The sequence below is a fragment of the Pleurotus ostreatus genome (genome assembly GCF_014466165.1).
Source record: "Pleurotus ostreatus strain PC9 chromosome Unknown scaffold_4, whole genome shotgun sequence".
NCBI classification, from domain to species: domain Eukaryota; kingdom Fungi; phylum Basidiomycota; class Agaricomycetes; order Agaricales; family Pleurotaceae; genus Pleurotus; species Pleurotus ostreatus.
This window is the reverse complement of record NW_023503159.1, coordinates 2,718,289-2,735,151: the sequence shown is the minus strand read 5'-3', so window position 1 is coordinate 2,735,151 and position 16,863 is coordinate 2,718,289. Positions and strand designations below refer to the sequence as shown.

At 50.3% G+C, this 16,863-nt stretch overlaps 5 protein-coding genes and 1 non-coding gene across 6 annotated transcripts; 3 read left to right on the top strand and 3 right to left on the bottom strand.

The window, feature by feature from the left end:
* Nucleotides 1-228: 228 nt before the first annotated feature.
* On the bottom strand, nt 229-1,116 carry PC9H_006744 (uncharacterized protein; the record flags this gene model as incomplete). The annotated part of the gene is made up of 4 exons (XM_036776287.1): nt 229-309; nt 364-451; nt 500-551; nt 609-1,116. The coding sequence occupies 4 exons, from the start codon at nt 1,114-1,116 to the stop codon at nt 229-231; spliced, it is 729 nt and encodes a 242-aa protein (XP_036632306.1).
* A 270-nt stretch (nt 1,117-1,386) lies between these two features.
* On the top strand, nt 1,387-1,460 carry PC9H_006743. Its single transcript has one exon. It is a non-coding gene; the product is annotated as a tRNA-Ile (tRNA).
* Nucleotides 1,461-1,462: 2 nt separating this feature from the next.
* PC9H_006742 (uncharacterized protein) lies at nt 1,463-2,813 on the top strand (the record flags this gene model as incomplete). Its single annotated transcript, XM_036776286.1, has 4 exons — nt 1,463-1,696; nt 1,752-1,794; nt 1,851-2,027; nt 2,080-2,813. 4 exons carry the CDS (start codon nt 1,463-1,465, stop codon nt 2,811-2,813), a joined length of 1,188 nt encoding a protein of 395 aa, XP_036632305.1.
* A 270-nt stretch (nt 2,814-3,083) lies between these two features.
* Nucleotides 3,084-5,200, bottom strand: PC9H_006741 (uncharacterized protein; the record flags this gene model as incomplete). Its single annotated transcript, XM_036776285.1, has 7 exons — nt 3,084-3,149; nt 3,200-3,339; nt 3,391-3,537; nt 3,592-4,183; nt 4,237-4,932; nt 5,002-5,072; nt 5,137-5,200. 7 exons carry the CDS (start codon nt 5,198-5,200, stop codon nt 3,084-3,086), a joined length of 1,776 nt encoding a protein of 591 aa, XP_036632304.1.
* Nucleotides 5,201-5,696: 496 nt separating this feature from the next.
* On the bottom strand, nt 5,697-10,339 carry PC9H_006740 (uncharacterized protein; the record flags this gene model as incomplete). Its single annotated transcript, XM_036776284.1, has 27 exons — nt 5,697-5,808; nt 5,859-5,892; nt 5,945-5,962; nt 6,013-6,681; nt 6,736-6,972; nt 7,027-7,143; nt 7,200-7,235; nt 7,288-7,332; nt 7,383-7,627; nt 7,679-7,818; nt 7,868-7,975; nt 8,037-8,076; nt 8,131-8,152; nt 8,204-8,302; nt 8,357-8,451; nt 8,499-8,556; nt 8,608-8,662; nt 8,712-8,756; nt 8,812-8,828; nt 8,891-8,934; nt 8,983-9,062; nt 9,114-9,198; nt 9,247-9,270; nt 9,326-9,403; nt 9,459-9,487; nt 9,538-9,642; nt 9,704-10,339. The coding sequence occupies 27 exons, from the start codon at nt 10,337-10,339 to the stop codon at nt 5,697-5,699; spliced, it is 3,273 nt and encodes a 1,090-aa protein (XP_036632303.1).
* A 2,779-nt stretch (nt 10,340-13,118) lies between these two features.
* Nucleotides 13,119-16,728, top strand: SNT2 (putative PHD type zinc finger protein with BAH domain-containing protein; the record flags this gene model as incomplete). The annotated part of the gene is made up of 17 exons (XM_036776283.1): nt 13,119-13,167; nt 13,228-13,623; nt 13,676-13,799; nt 13,852-14,151; nt 14,204-14,232; nt 14,286-14,387; nt 14,442-14,513; nt 14,574-14,582; nt 14,638-14,789; nt 14,841-15,007; nt 15,055-15,436; nt 15,488-15,623; nt 15,674-15,762; nt 15,812-16,021; nt 16,076-16,195; nt 16,245-16,379; nt 16,432-16,728. 17 exons carry the CDS (start codon nt 13,119-13,121, stop codon nt 16,726-16,728), a joined length of 2,769 nt encoding a protein of 922 aa, XP_036632302.1.
* Between the last annotated feature and the right edge of the window lie 135 nt (nt 16,729-16,863).

Sequence of the window (16,863 nt, the reverse complement as noted above, 5' to 3'; positions counted from 1 at the left end):
ATGCCACTGGCCGAAGAAACCGATGGTAGGGTAAACGCAAGCAGCGTAGTTCAAGTACAGTCAAGCGTAATATACATACACACAAGCAAGTATCAGAGAGCAATTCGTGTCCGGGAAAAAATACAGAGCAAGGTTCTAGGCAATTAGATTAGATGGCAGCCGCTGAGTGGAATATTTGGGTAGAAATCGAGCTGATACACACCATAATCATTATAATAAACATCATCGTCAGATTTCCTCTCCGAAGAACACACTTTGCGAATATGCATCCTTGTCCTTGTACTCCTTGTTTGTCAGGATTTCGTATACCTGCGGAAGAATGAGTCACTTCTCGTGCAAAACAAGTAGATACATGCGCCATACCTCTTGAGGAGGGTTCAGACCCATCTTGTTCGCACGTTCCCAACGCTGTATGCGAGGGACACCTACACAAGGTCCATATTCATACGACCTGAAGGACAGTCATGAAATGAGTCGCAATTATAAGAGGATGACATACAGATCAAACACCCGCAAAATGTGATGGATCGGTGTCTCATTCTCGGCGTGGACTACGAAATTGATGAATATACGCGCATACAAGAAATACGGTGATCCAAATAACTCACTAGGTTGGAGGCCGCCCATCTTTTGCCTCGCTACGCCATAGTGCTTGCGCCAGGCCTCCGATAGTCCAGGCTCTGCCACTTTCTTGAGCCCAGGGCGCTTACGAGGAGAAGAGTCCAGCGAATTCCGAGAACGGAACATGCCATTGTCCGCAACGATGTCCTTGTTCTCTGCCTTGGTTTTGGCGACACCAGATATACGTGCACTCCTCCGAGTGACCGGCGTACTGATAGCGTCATCTTCTGTTATTCGTTCTTCCTCGATTTCATCCGCAGAGGCCGAGGAGGAAGAATCAGAGTCTTCTATCGTATCTTCGGGGCTTTCAGATCGACTCTTTGTCACTGCGGCGACATTGGCGCGGACAGGAGCGGAATTGGTGCGTTGGACGTTCTTCTTTCCAGCGACATGCCCCGTCGCGGTTCGCTTCAATGAAGCAAAGCCGAGTAACACTTGTTTTGTAGATGCTGTACCCTGTAACTTTCGTTTGTTGGTTGTATTGGAAGACGGCATGATGGTAAGATGAAAGAGTGTTAGCCCCTGCCCGCCCCCGAATCGAAGGCTTATTCAGGGGCGGTTCATAAACGTGGGAGTCCCGCCTCCGCCCAATCGTGGTTCCATAATTGGGTGTAAAGGCGCCCCGCTATAACTGGGTCACGGTTTTGTAAGTAAGAACACTGGAAGGACCGTGTAGCACATCATCGTATAATCGGGGACGCAACTAGCGACCAGGGAATGATTTTGAGATTGTTTGTGTTCCGGAACCGTACCTCACGTTTCGTCGGCCGACTAGCTCAGCTGGTTAGAGCGTCGTGCTAATAACGCGAAGGTCTTGGGTTCGATCCCCACGTTGGCCAACATGTCCTTTTTTGCGAAATTTCTCGCGTCGTCTTTGCAGCGATCTCGCATCGTTGGGCGCAAGAATCTCATGGCTTTCCCGCTCGTCCCGTTGCGCATTCTTCGACCCTGGCGGCATCACCCATATCCTGGAGCCGTATCACTGGCGATGATGGGTCCTAGCTCTGAACGGCCGTCCGTATGGTTAGCATTATCCGTGCTAGCTGGCTTGCCCTTAGCATTGTGGGCATACAAAGTGGCTAGACACTACTGCACTACGATCGGATAGGACTAACGCCCTATTTTCATAGTGCTTGATGCTCGTAATATTTCAACGCAAGATAATCTACATGGGTGAATATCCCGTACACACATCTACATCGCATCGTCGAACTTGCACAATGGTGTAGGGTATGCCCCAATCGGCGCCAGAGACGAGGACCTTGCGGACGTTCCAAAGGACCAGCTGAAAGGCCTTGTCTGCGAAGAAATCAACATCGCGAACGGAAGAACTAGCTCACTGTCGGGTATCGTCGTTCGCTCGAAGACAGACTCAAATCCTAAAGTTGCCATCATATATTTCCAAGGTACATCTTCCCTCATCCTCACCATTTGCGTAAACGAGCTCACGCACATAAGGAAACGCCGGGAACCCTCTTCACCGCCTCCCCGTTTTCCAGACTCTGCTTTCAACTCCTAGCCCTACCCGAGTACCACTGCACATCATATCTGTCGCCCCTCGATCATACTGGAAATCCACACCTCGAAGGCCGACGCAAGCCGGCATCCTCTCTGATTATCGCCACGTTCTTGACTACGCGCTTACACGATACCCCTCGATACCCATCATCCTATACGGACATTCCTTGGGTGGCGCTATCGCCGTGTGCTTGACCTCACAGCTATCAGACTCAAAGAATCCGAAGCACAGAAGTATCTCATATTACTCGGATCCTCGGTACCAGCAGATCAAAGGCCTTATCTTGGAGAACCCCTTCACATCGGTCCCAGATATGGTTCAGGCACTGTATCCAGAGCGATGGGTTCCGTACCGCTACCTTGCGCCTCTAGTGTTCGACAAATGGAACGCACATTCCGCCATGACTCGAGCAAGCAATCGCCAGCCCGGTGCCCCAGAGACGGTCTTAGATAGACTACGACGCGACTCGCTCATTCTGGTCAGTGAGAAGGATGAAGTTGTTCCCCCACAAATGAGTCTCCGCCTCGCTGCAGCCGCCAGAAACCCTGCAGACCTATCAAATGCCCCCAAAGCAAAGATACTTGAAGGTGCTCTCCACGAGAACGCCTGGCAGACACGCACATGGAGAATAGAGATCACTCGATATATTAGCGAAATCTCAAGAACCTGGTAGATGTAATGTAAACCGTACTTTCTACATTCACCACAAGACATATTACAACGATTAATCATAAAATACACATGCGGATTCACGATGACATCCTGAATGGTTCAACTGAGCTGATATGTTTTATGCCAGCCCCGTGTTTAAGCTACAACTTGTATGTGTGCGTAACGTTCATGCCTCGACGTCATCCTTGGGGGCTCGACAGTCAGGCAAAGAATCTGACCTTCGCATGGAATGCGAGCGAGCCGAGAGGAGTCGCTATGTCGTCGAGGAGCATCATGCAGGCGGAATGTTGGCTTCTATCTCTTCTAAGAGTTCTTGGGCGATTTTGGCATTAGACACCTAGGTATAAAGTATTTAGATTCGTGTGAAGGTTGCCAGGCTAAACTTACACGAAGATTGTAATGCGTCGTCATACCGGCCTCGATGACACTGAATCTCAGATATCGGGGATCTTGGGCCAATGTGCAGCGCATGCCGTGGAAGAGAGTGACGTTGAGCAGTACAGTATACACGGCCTCCTTGCGCATAACTAAAGCAAAGTCAGCCTTCCGAAGACCACTAGAATAACGGGGGGACGAACCTAGGCGAGCCCCACCGCCGTCCGATCTCCTCACGTTCAATCTTAAAAGGCCAGTGCCCTTCTCCTTCCATTGATTAGTGTCTCCAAGCGTAAACAGCTTCCCTCTAACTTGGTGCAAGGTTTCTTCATCCTCTTCTCCCGTTAGTACTGGCAGACGACACAACGTGAGATATGAGCAGGCTGAACGTTTGAAGAGCTTACCATCTTGCTCTGTTAGTACAATCTTAGCATCCTCCTCTTCACTCTTGGTGTCCTCTCCGTTGTCTTTGCTTGCGCGCAGCTTTTCGCCAAAGGTTAACTGCCTGTCATCTCTCTCATCCTCGTTCCCACTGCTCTCTACACCCAAGCTCTCCTTCGTGGCCGATCTTTCTAACGAACTTCGTGAAGAACTACTAGCACCGTTGGGGGAAGTAGCTCTCGCGCGTTTGGGAGTCGGCGCGGAGAACGCTGTTATCCCAGTCGTGGCGTAAGAAGAGAAAGCGTTAATATTCGTTGGATTAGCGCGTCGCGAGGGTGATTTATTTCGGTTCAGTTTCGAAGACGAGCCTAGACCAGGTGACTTGGACCTCGCCACGGAAGCAAAGGGAGAGGCCGAGGAAGCGAACGCCTCGAATCCAGAACGTTTGGTGGGAGATGTCAGCGTGGAGGTAGAGGAGAAGGAGGAGAAAGGAGATGGCGTGGGGCTTGCCACGGAGGCAGGGGGTGTCGAGGATTTGCTAGAGGTAGAAAAGATACTCTTGCCTTTTACAGCAGCGAAAGGTGAGCTGGCGGATGCGTAAGACATGAATCCCCCCTAGGAGATAGATTTGAACAGGCATGACCGGTTGTAGATATATTGAAACTCACAAATTTGGGTGCCGGGCTCGCGGCAGGCTCTGGCTGAGTCTGTTCCTTCTCGGGGGGAGGCGAGGGTCGTTTGGTTTCTCTAGGATTATCGTCCTTATCATTGTCATCTCGCGGGCGCTTCGCAGGTTCAGCAATGGCGGCACTTGAAGACGATGTGCCGTTCTCCTGAGGTCCTTGGCTGGTGCCCCGCTGGAAGAACTTGCGTTTAACACCTTTAGAGTCCTCGGTCCCATCGCTCTCAGACCCCCTCCGAACAGATTCCTGCTGCTGGGTCGGAGTATCTTCAACTCCGGTGTCGTTGGGGGTGCCAGCTACCGTGAGGCGGGAGCTATCTTGAGGTTCCGGAGTAGACTGCGCCTGCGAAGGAGGTGTATGGTTCGTGAGTCCGTTCGCAGCAGCCGCGCCAGTAGTGATGGGCTGAGTGTCGTCAGCGACGTTACCGGCCGATGCCTCTTGCTCCATGTCCGCCTCTTCATCCTCCGCCATGGGCTTCATATTGCGCCAATTGAGGTCCTCCACGCCCTGCGAGATTTGTCGCACCTTCATCTTTATTTCTTGTGGGGGTGAAGTTCCCAGCAATGACGGCGACGGCGATCGCGATCGCGATGCGTCCTCCTCCTCTCGAGTAGAGTCCAGGTGTCTACGGTTTTTCTTCGCAGGCGTCCTAGCCATTTCGTGCCGTATGGAATCACCATCCTAAATATTCGCAGACATTCCCGTCAAATCAGCTCACACGCGCATCGTGCACAGGTGGAGAAGGAATACATTCTGCAATCTTGGTGTTGTGACCGGTTCAAGTGAAACCTCTCGTTCTCTCTTCTTGGGTAACTTGACCTCTGGTCCGATAGTAAATTGAGTGTATATTCGGATTACAAGCTGAGCCCGACGATAAATACGGACCTGAATCATTGCCCTCTGGTGGTGAGGGAGGAGTGGCAGGGGGGGACCCTCTGGCAGAATTCATGGTTGTAACAGATGGCTTTGGGGAAGGTGGATTTGAGTTTCGTTGCGCCATTGGTTGGGAGAACGTCGTGGCTAGGATCCAAGGAACACTTCACGCCTGTAGCCTCAAGCGACACGGGGCCGTTTGCCTCATTCGGCTAAAGCCGACAATTAGCTATCGCGTTCTCACTCGCCACAGTTGGGCCACAGTTCTGGATCAAGGCAACATTCACGTTCCCAAACACGAACAAGGATGGAAAGAGGTCAGGTAATAACGTTATGCTCGAGTCTGTGCTAGTTGGTGCATAAGGATTGTACATTGCGATGCTCTAAACGAACCCCCCATGAAAGCTGACCAAACCCGTATATAAAGGCCAGAAATAACGCATCAGGATGCCGAAGATGATATAGTAGATTCGGTGTTCAACCAAAGCAAAGGAAACGAAAGATTGTCCACCAGAGCCCAAAGAAGAAAATATCAACACAAGTGATCCCGTATCAGCCATTGAGATAGAAGGTTATAGTGGTGTATCGTCCGTGGTGTTTGAGGGGTTACCTCTTTTTCGTCGCTCATCAGCGATAACAAGTACGTCTTTGAGACTTCGTTCAAGCACTGGCTTCGTGAGGACTCTACGGGCACAACGTCAGAGGAAATAGAGTCTTTGTACCAAAGGGCGTACCGATCCACGCCAGCTTCAAGGTATTCTTGTTGGTCTAAAAGCCTTATCAAGACGCGGACAGCAATGTTGATTTCATAGCTACTTACCAGTCAAAAGTGCGTTGCCTATCAAACATCGGTTAGAAACGGTGTTCTCAAAACTAATCATCACAAACCTGTCACTCCTACGACAAAATCTTTTCTGTCCATCTCCCGCAACTTTGTGACAAGTTCGAGTCCCGACATGACAGGCATGGAATTGTCGAGGAACACCACGGCGTACTTGGTGTCTTGACTCTGTGGAGGCCGCTCCTGTTCCAAGATCGGGCCATTGCTATGTGACCCATCGCTTGAGGGTGTCTGTCCAGCTGGAGCGAGGATCATCTCCAAAGCGACTTCACCGTTCTCTGCGGTGGAAACGGAGCAGCCTAACCTCGTTAAAATGCGTTTCATGAGCGTACGCGTCAATGGATCATCGTCAACAACCAGCACGTTCAGGCCGGATTCGAAAGGCAGGGTGTGATTCGAGCAATTGTTGACGACACGGTTGCTATCGAAGGTGCTCATGCCGGGGGAGGTGGGCGGTGACGTTCCTGACCGACCCGACATGTTGGTGGACGGAGTAACTGTATTGGGGTCCGCTACAAACGATATGTGACTAGGCATCTGGACGAATTTCGGTCGAGTAGGTAAGACGACGTTGGTGTTGTCTACCGGGAAGGAACCTTGGGTAGGAGATTCGTCAGAGGCGCCAGACAAGTCAAATTGAGTGCCTGTGGAGGAGTCGCCAATGGTTCGCGTAGGCACTGAATGTGCATCGTCCAAAGATATCTCTACCCGCCCGCCTGAATGTCAAAAAGATTAGAATCGAATTGACTTTAATTTGGCGAGCTCCGCACCTTGATCCATTAGACCCTGAAGGGCAGCAGTCGACCGAACTGTACCAGCACTCGTATGGGACGCAGACATCATGCTTCCAAGACCAGGTGAGGGAAGGTTGCCGTTGGGAGTGTCGTCGCCCGATTTATCGGCTCTCCATAATTGATGCAAACGCCCAAAGTCGCTCGCTTCTATAGGCTCTGCCCCAAGAACGGGGACAGCCCCGGAATCGAAGGTCTTCAGACCAACACCCAAAGCTGCAACACAAAATGATAAAGTGTGCTCGATTGAAGATGTCTGAATTCACTCACGTAGTTCTACCCAAAATGTTGACCCTTCATTGACCTTGGATTTCACGCCCAGCCGCCCGCCACTCAGCTTAACAATCGAGCGGACGAGGGCCAAACCAAGTCCTGTACCTTTCCCACCTACGGTGAAGGTGCATCAGCAAAATCAGTATCGTACTCACACGTCTGAACGATACCTTGTTGTCGCCCCTGTTCTGTCTGATTGAAGGCAGCTACATTGTCGCGGTCAATACAGATTAATATCGCATTGACCCGAAGACGTACAAAATAGCTTGCTTTCGGTCATATCGCGGCGCCGAATACCGCAACCTTATGCATAAGTGAGTATACGAAGTGATTCCAGGGATTTGCAGACCGACCCGTATCGGAAACTTCTATTCTTACAACAATCCACTCAAGTGGAGGAGCATCGGTATGGTGCCTATTGTGTTGAGACAGATGTGAGGTCGACAGCGAGTGGTGAGTCTGGTTTTCCATCGAGGGTCGAGTAGTCGTTGACTCCGAGGGCACTTCACCAGTCGCATAGTCAGGCGGGGAAGTTGGAAGCATAAGTCGCGTCGTTATGGTCAAAGTTCCTCCGGAGGGCGTAAACTTGCATGCATTACTGAAAAGGAGGTGAGCTACGAGCCCTGAAGCTATGTGCTTTGGTAATCACCTCGCGAGATTGGTGATAATCTGCCGGAGGCGAGTTTCGTCTCCCACTACAATGCCATCCAAATCAGGGTACTCGCTAAGAATCTTCCTCGTGTCTTCGGGGGAATATTTCATGGCTTCGTATGCTGCGCAGCGCGCAGCCTGCGGCAAGTAAGCAGTCCATTAGAGAGGCAATCGTCAAACCACGAACCAGGTCAATGTTGGGATCAAGGTTTATGACCAATTCCAAACCTCGGGCATCAGTAGCCAGGCGAAGGGGGATAAGGAGCGAACGCATGGCTTGGTGGAAGGAATAGGGCTAATGCATTGATCAGAACGACGCATCGACGACGTGATTTGTGAAACGGGGTACTGCTTACTCTAGGCGCCGATTCGAACCTGCCACTATCCATTCGATTACTAAAGGAGTACAGCTGTAAGCTTCGTGCGAAGCGTGTACTGCAGGCGACGTACAAATCAAGAACATCATTAAGCACTGCCCAGAGGAAGGGTTAGTAAGTAAATGGTTCATGTATATGAAACACACCTTTGCTCATCATGGACAGGGAACCTTCCAGAGCCTTGAACTCGATTTCTTGGGTTTTAGCGATCGTGCCAGATGCGTCCATATTTTGAACAGCAAGCACTGAATATAAAAACATACATCAAGCCACGTATGTTTATGAAGGGTGAGACATACGTGCGGTATTCAACGGCACTCGGACCTGTAAATACGCTAAGATGTAAATTAGGGGTATTGCGCGATGAGGTTTTGACTTATCATGGAACACATATCTTAAAGAAAGTGAGCATGTAGAGTAGAGTAAGTTGCAGACACGTACGAGGTAAGGCGACGCTTCGATTCCCCTGCTTTACGTTCATTGACCTGCGCTTTCTGGGCTGATTTGCGTCCTTAATACGAACCGAATTCTGGAGGGGATACCGACTCACTGGCTTTGAATTGTACCTTCAGCTGATCGCGCATGATGAAGACCCGACGTTCAGCCTAGAAGAAGTGAGCAGGGGCTGATTGCATTGGGGTTAAATCGACTTACCGATTCTCGCTTATAGTGTACATAGATCATGAAAATGTGAAATATCTAGCAAAGCATGGTGTTTGTGGTCAAGCGACACAGTTGTCATGTTGCGACGTACAGCAAAGTTTATCATCGCTAACGGAACATTGAAACCGTGAGGCCTCACGACTGGATTCCGAGGAAAGGAGGAAACTTACTTCGTGTCCATGCTAGGCGGTCAGGAATTATGGCAGCACACGAGCTACAACAATCGTGAGAATGGGCTAGGGACTGTAGGAAATATGCCTACAAAATGAAGAAAACTGTTGCTCCAACTGTAGCCGCTAATCGATCCAGTTTCAAACCAAAGATAGCGATGGTTTGGAGTGCCTATTGTTTATATAAATGAGAGCATGTCAGATAGGGGATGTATCTACTCACTGTTGTATAGTACATTACACCAACAAAATCTCTGGTCCCACAGTCGAAGAGAGCCCGTTCTTTGTTATATGTGCCGCATAAATACCTGAGACAATGTCAGAATGAGAGAGTATTAAGGATGAACGATCCATACATAAATAGAACCTGGTATGTAGCCCTATGCAAAGGTGTTAGCAGAAGGATGTTAAGCGGGAAAAGATGGACTTCATTACCACATCCATACCGACGCCGCAACGAAACATTGATAAAGCACTGGCCTATCGCGGGGCCAGTCGTAAAGTGCCAAGAAGCTATAGATAACAGGGGTTAATTCGTGTCCCAAAGAAATGAAAGTGATCAACGCACAAGACGGGGAAACTCAGAGCAGGAGCGACCTAGCGATAGTGTAAATCAATGCAACGGCTAGATACCAGAACGGACCCACCCCCCAGTAGAATATCTTGTCCATCAGAACAAATGGCTTGGGAACAAATCCGCAGCCGAGAGCCCAATTTACAGCCAACCAGACTGAGGACCAAAGTGCCAGACGCTGAGAGCAAGTTATGACAACTATGAGCGGTACGACGGACGCCAACTTTATAGAGGCGCACCTTGCTGTGGAACCAATTCTCCTGTACATAGTGTTGCTCAGACTTCTCGTCGGTGAACTTCGAGTCGAAGAAGTCCTTCACTGCTGGCCAGACTCTCCATCTAAGAATGATAAGGGCCGTCGAGCTAGCCCAAAAGCCGCCGTGAGGAACGATACTCTCGTGATCGCTAACTGCTGTCTGAGGATGACTGTCACCCGATTTCTCAGGAGAAACACCATTCTCCGAGTGTGAGACCGACGACTTGAGCTCCTCTGACCATATCCGGTCCACAACCACATCATCTACATCTATATCCTCATCCTCATATCTGTAGCAATGTGTCGGCTGGAGGATACTGCTATCAGCAGCACTCTCGTTTAGAATGGAGCTCGTTGAAGGTGCTGTCCCGGTCCCTATGCGCCGCCTGAACTTCTCCCAATGAACCGAGAAGCTCACGCCGACGCGTGCGGACTTCCTCTTGCGACTTGCGCCACCATTTCCATTCGAAAGAGCCGGAGGCGGCAATGTCGGTCCATCGCTCGGGGTCGTCGTCTTGACGGAAGTATCGAGAGCCTTCTCCGCACACTGGAGCGCAACATCCTCTGTCCATTTGGTAGAGGCGACGCTCGAGACAGTTGAACGAGTCCAAAAGGGCATTCGTTGATGCCTCTTACGACGGCGACGAGCTCAGCGCGGCTCCGGGGAGGATGGTGAGCAGCGGAGTGGTGCAGGGACAAGCCAAGAAAGCGTTTGGCTGGCGCCAGATTTCCCAAATGCGTCACTTCCTTTTGCGTATTCGCGGGGTTGGATCATGTTCCTGAAGGGAATGCTGAGTCAGCAACCCTGATTGAATTACCTCCGCGATATCCTGAAACCCCTTTTCGTAATAATCCTCTACTTTGTAACTTACTGCTAATTAAGATCCACGATCAGAGTTGTGCATGTATGTTTATTCTAGCTTTTATGTTGGCGGTGATCTGAACGTAAGTTATTCACTTTAGCGAAACCATCTGCGGTGGGTTGGCGCAGTGACTGTGAGTGGAAGTACAACGCCGCGGTTTGACAGCCGAAGAGAAGCTGAGAGCTTATACAGGCCTTGACCCACTCCCATCAAGTCCGTCAGGCATATCGCTCAGATCAGTAATCAGAAACTGCTGTTTACAATTCAGTAGTACGCACATCCGGTGGCGCACCAGAAGGATGGGACAGAGCACATTGGCAGAGCCTTCTGCCAATGTATTTACTGATGAGTGGACACGAACCAGTGAGATGCCGGGATTTGGGGGCGATGCTAGTGTCAGCTTTCTGTGAAACCTACAAGGCATGGTGTGGGAATGACAGGTCAAATTCTCATTCATAACGCTTACACGGAAAAGCAAATAGTTCTTCTTCGACCGATTGTGATAATCAGGAAATGCCCTTTTAACTTCGCATCTTCCTTCGCGGGTCATGTGCAAGCGCGTACGGAACTTGACTTGTGGATGGGAATCGATTTGGGCACACATCAGCAATGATGAATAAGGTGGTCGGCGGAGAGAATGAATTCCTCACTCGAGCTTCAAGCTTAAGCTTCAAACTCCATCAATACTAATGGCCTTCACGGTAAACCAGGTTGCAGGACCCTTGATAATCCAGCTCACTGGCCAAGCATTTATACTCAGGTAGACCTACGCGACAATGCTCGAAATATACTGCCTACAGACGAATATCGGAGGCACACCTGGAGGACTTTGTTGATTGACAATGAATCTGAAAGTCAATCAGATTATATTATATATTCAATAGGCTTCAAAAACTTAACAACGTTCGTCGTGCTGGTGTGGAAGATATTGCAGTCTCGACATTCGGATAATCCCCATTTAAGTGCAAGTCCACGCGGCCACTTGACCAATTTCGAGGATGTTCAGGGGGAGCTCCTGAGGCCCCTAGCCCTATGAGGATTTCGAGCACATATTCTCCTCCAACTGACAATAAAACACTGTACATTTTGGACTGTTCTGAGGCTTTTTGCGGAGGCCTACGACCGCATTCGTACACTTTGGGAGGCCCGAAGACTCCAAAATCGTCTATGTCCCCGCCGACTTCTAGGCCAAATAGGTAAGTACACGGAGATAATGCATTTGCGGCATTGTCGCGGGTCCTGGTAAACCACCGCGGTGGCTTCTATTCAGTGGTGAGACGATGCCGATAATTGATCTTGTATTGTAGGCCTCACATTATGGTGTAGCGATATCTTACCCTCGCGAATTGCTGATCGTCCTGATCGGACACGCTTCGTCCTTGCGGCAGTAGAAGGAAAGAGGGTAACGATGGCGCAACATCCGGAAGGGTACGAGCACAGTTCATGCCGTCGAATGCATGCAATGCTAAAAGTTGGGCCCTAAACAAACCTAGTTGGGCTTAGTTTATGGGACATGGAGGTGGCTTGGCAGAAATAAAAAGCAGGCCCACCTGGCAGTCTCAGACTCCACACTTCAATGGGTAATTAGGCGAAACGGGACACCTCACAGATAAGGCTAGGATGGGAGAATGGCGACAGGCATGATCTCATGTCATCTATCCACAGATTACGTGTACGCCGGAGAAAGGGAGGCCCAACATTTATATACATGACCTGGAGGGCTGGGTTCGTCTGGGGTTTGTTGTTAAGGGTGGAATTCCGGTATCTTGATCCCGGGGTCTAATCCAAGTGCATGATGCACACATGTGGCAAGTCGAGGTGGTAAATGAGTCGAGTTCGAAAGGCTCACAGCCCCCAAAACTGGGCCAACCACATCGGTGCGCTGTCCAGCTGCGGGTAATCACAGTAACTTGTAGCCACGAATGCGATAACCAAAATGAAAGCTCACCACCATTGAGATTTCCTTCCCCGTGAGCCGGGAGATCAACTTTCTGGAAAACCGCAAAGATGTACAAATCGAACACGAATGATTAATCGTCCTATACATTGTCCTATACATATAAGTATCTCGCCCTCGACAGCCTCCGGGTCCGAGAGCGCTGTTCCGTTCGAAGCGACGTCGCCGGCAGCGCTGTCTGAATATAGACATACCCTTCCAGTTGCTGCGCTGCAACTTCAGCCGCTATCATTCACCGTTGCCCTTCAAATTCCGCCGGGATACACGTACTTTGCCTGAGTGCACCCTTGTGCAGAGACGGGGGACTTGATTATCTGGTTTTACGACTCGCGAGAAAAGACGGCGTTGGTAGGATCGCCAGCCGGCGCTAGCTTGATTGCTGTGTCGGAGAATGAAATTTCGCCCACCTTTTCTTGTTTCCTTCCTCCCGCCACCAGACTTCAATCAATTCCGTAGCCCTCCCCCCTCGTACCTCTTACCCTTTCTACTATCATTTCTGTAAACATAGGCTCCCTACGACGTTTTAATTTGTGGATTTCTTTTCAGGTTCAAGCCCAGCATTCTTGCGCGGATTCGTAATGTCCTTCCCCGTCTTCCTCAAAACTGGCGACCAGGTAAAGGTCAATGGTAAATTACAAACGCTTTCGATTCGCATTCTACGAACAACATGCTGACATATTTTGCAAGACCATGTTTATTGCTCGCCGAGTTGGTCGGTTCGAGACGGCACCCCTTATTCCATAGCACGAATCATGGAGTTTCTCCCTCCAGAAGGAACCCCCAAGGGCGCGGGAAGTAACTCCCAGCCGTACCTCTACACACGGGTGCGCCTGGCCTGGTATTATCGTCCCAGTGATGTAAGTGATCGCGCGGTCAGCGACTCTCGCCTGCTGCTGGCCGCAATATACTCCGAAGTGTGCGACATCAATCAACTGCGTGCCAAATGCCACGTTGTGCACCGGGACAAAATAACTGACCTCGCTGGATGGAAGAAACGCCCGGATCGCTTTTATTTTAATCGGCTTTTTGATCCTTACATCAAAAAGGAATTTGAGGTCATCCAGGCAACAGACGTCCGGAATTGTGCGTAGTTTCCTTTTTGGGCTATGACCCTGGCGCTTATTGCCCGTTATAGTACCCGAGAACATTCGAGAGACTCTTATCTCCCGCTACGAATATGTCGTCGCAGAGAAGGAGGTCGTCCCCGAACTCACAGACGCCATCCGGCTCTGCGACACATGTAACGAGTGGTGTGAAAGGTATGTATCGTATGTTTGCTCTATTGCATCCGGCCACTTATTCTTGGCGCAGTCCCGAAACGGTGCAGTGCGATCGGTGCAAGAAGTACTTCCACATGCGATGCGTTCAGCCACCTTTGTTGGGGAAACCATCGCGTGGATACGGTTGGACGTGCGCCCCCTGTTCCAAACAGCACGAAGAAGAGGTTGATAGTCACGATGTCCGCCATCCCACCCCAACGATCACAAAGCCCAAGTCCAATGCTCCTCCAGTGCGAGGGAGGGGCCGGCCGCGCAAGGACAGGGGACAAGCTGAGCGGGAGGAGAACCTCCCTGTTAAGCACTTTAATATGTGGCCCTTCCGATACTTCGGGTAAGCGGCTCATTCATTATCAACGTTCAATCATACAACCGACCCTCTTCAGGCAATACACCAATGCGAAAGATACCCTAGGTCGGCTTTCAGTTCTTCCCATTAGAACCTACTTCTAATTATTGCGTGTATAGATCCGGATGATCTGATCTTCCCTAGGACTGCTACTCGTCAAGGGCCCAAATATCAGGCCAATGTACCATTAGCTCCAGACCCAAATGCTATAATGAGCACTGGTGAGTGAATAGCACTATGGACATCATGTCCGATTGACCACCCTTGCTGGACAGACCCCGACGAGCGTGGCGGCGATAGCACGATTCAAATCCTCAGTGTTATAAATACGCTTACAGATGCCGAAGGTGTGAATGTCGTTAATGATTTAATTGTTCGTTGCTAACTTTCGCGGCTGGTTGTTCTAGTGGATGAGAGTGAGAAACTTCTTCGTCATATAACGTGTTTCAAACTAATCTAATCACTCTGCAGTGGAATCATACAAGGATCATCTCAGCTCGAACGAGGAGCTAAAGCATGGGGTCGACTGGTTGACAGAAGTAATACGTAGATATTCTGACGCCATCATGACCTCGCGACCTCTTTCGACGGTGAACATGACGTCCCCCCTTCGCTACGAAAAGGTATGTTTGTTCACTCATGACGTTACTTGGTCCTACAATGGTTGCCTGTAGTGGAAGAAGAACGAGACTCGTTATACTGACAAAGAGTGGAGTAAAGAGGAGAAGTATGCTTTCGAGGAAGGCATATTCTCGTACGGGGCCGAGCTTCGGGCAGTTCGAGATGAGGTCGGCACGCGGCAGATGCCTGAAGTGGTCCGATACTATGGGCATTGGAAGAAGTACGCCCATGCAACCCCCCTTGTTGAGGTCCTAACATTCTCCATAGCTCGAAACTGGGTGAGGAGAACCGTCGCATTCTCCGCCAGGGCCAGCCCTCGAAACCCCCAAGCGAGCGGTACAAGAGCATATCGGATGCGAACAACGGCCAGCGCGTGGGCTTGCCTGACGACGACGCATCGATCATCGAGTCTTCCGCGACGCTTGTCTGTGGCGCATGCCGTACACGTGAGTCCGAGACCTGGTGGAAGGCCCCCAAGCATATCTCCGCGAACGCTCTCTGCGAGAGTTGCGGCATGAACTGGCGCAAGTACGCAGATCTGAATGTCAGGCCGTCCAGAGAGGAGTCTTTGCCGGTGACCAAGACCAAAGCGTCTACAGAGAAGCGCGAGGGGACGCCCTTACAAGGTCCGTCAGCGAAGAGATCAAAGGTTTGTTTAGATATTCGCGATGCTTTGACGACGTTCTTATACCCTATCAAGACTTCGGCGTCAGCACATTCTACCCCTCCTCCCATCCAGTCCAACGTACCACAGCTAAGATGCATGTGCTGTCAGCAGAGTGGCCCTCTTGGTAAGGTCCTGAAATGCAAGAAGTGCCAATTACGCGTCCACACAGGTACGTTTCCGATCAGTAGAAACCTGCTGCCCTCATTTACCGGAGACCAGGCTGTTATGGTGCAATTGTGGATTCAGATAGTTTGGACTCATGGAAATGCGACCTGTGTCGGAATGAAGAAACTATGGAGGCCTCTGTGGTTCGTACATCTCATTTCTCGATGTCAAGTACCTGACCTCTCGTTGAAGTATTCCGACTGTCTTCTGTGTCCGCGAACACGCAAGAACAACAAAGCCGCACCCAGTGATAACTTCTTACGCGCTTTCAAGCCTACAGAAGGGCAGGGATGGGCACATGCCCTATGCGCGGTATTCACGAACGATCTCACCTTCACGGATGCTTCTCGCTTGCGATTGGTGGAAGGTATGAATACCATGAACCCCCGTCGATTCTCGTCCGTAAGTTGTCTTACTAGTCCTCTGCCGATTGTCAACGCTAACATCTATGTGCAGAAATGCCATCTTTGTGGATCATCGGACGGGGCTGTCGTTCGATGTAACGATTGCCCGAAGGAGTATCATATCTCCTGCGCATGGAAGCATGGTCTCAAGTTTGGGTTTGAGATACAACCAGTGAGTACCTTTCGCTCGCTGCTCTGGCGCACGCTCACGTTCTTTCAAGGTCAAAAACAATCGCCGCGAAGTCACGAGCTTCAAAGGCGAGACGGGCTCCATGGTTGCACTCATTCTATGCAAGGACCATGATAAATCAAGACGAGACATCTATGATATTTGTGAAGCAGACGACACTGGCGAGGTTCGTTCTCTCTTGCAAACATTCCGTAGACTTGTTGCTAATTCTTTCCCAGACGGCGTTGCAGGCCTACTGTCGTACCTACAAGCAGGCACCTGTGTCTCAAGCGCACGGTCTCTTGCGCAAGGCCCGTCGTCTAGACCAGATTATCAACTTGCCGGATAATCTTGTCAATCCTGACCCAGGGAGCAAGGAGCCCAAATGCTACGAGTGCAAGACTGAATTTGCGCCCGCCTTTTACTCGTATGTCCCGCCTAAACAGCAAAACAAAGTTTGGCTGTGCCATCGCTGTTCGCTCGGATCACCACACAAGCGGGAAGCCATCCACGGATCCATGCCGGACTCTACATAACCAATTGTATCATTAAACTAGTACTACACTTTCCATTGGGGCATTGCGGGGAGGGTATTGAATACAGAAGATTGACATCGACAAATAGAATGATAAGAACCACGAATGTCGTAAATATGCAAACAAACGGACATA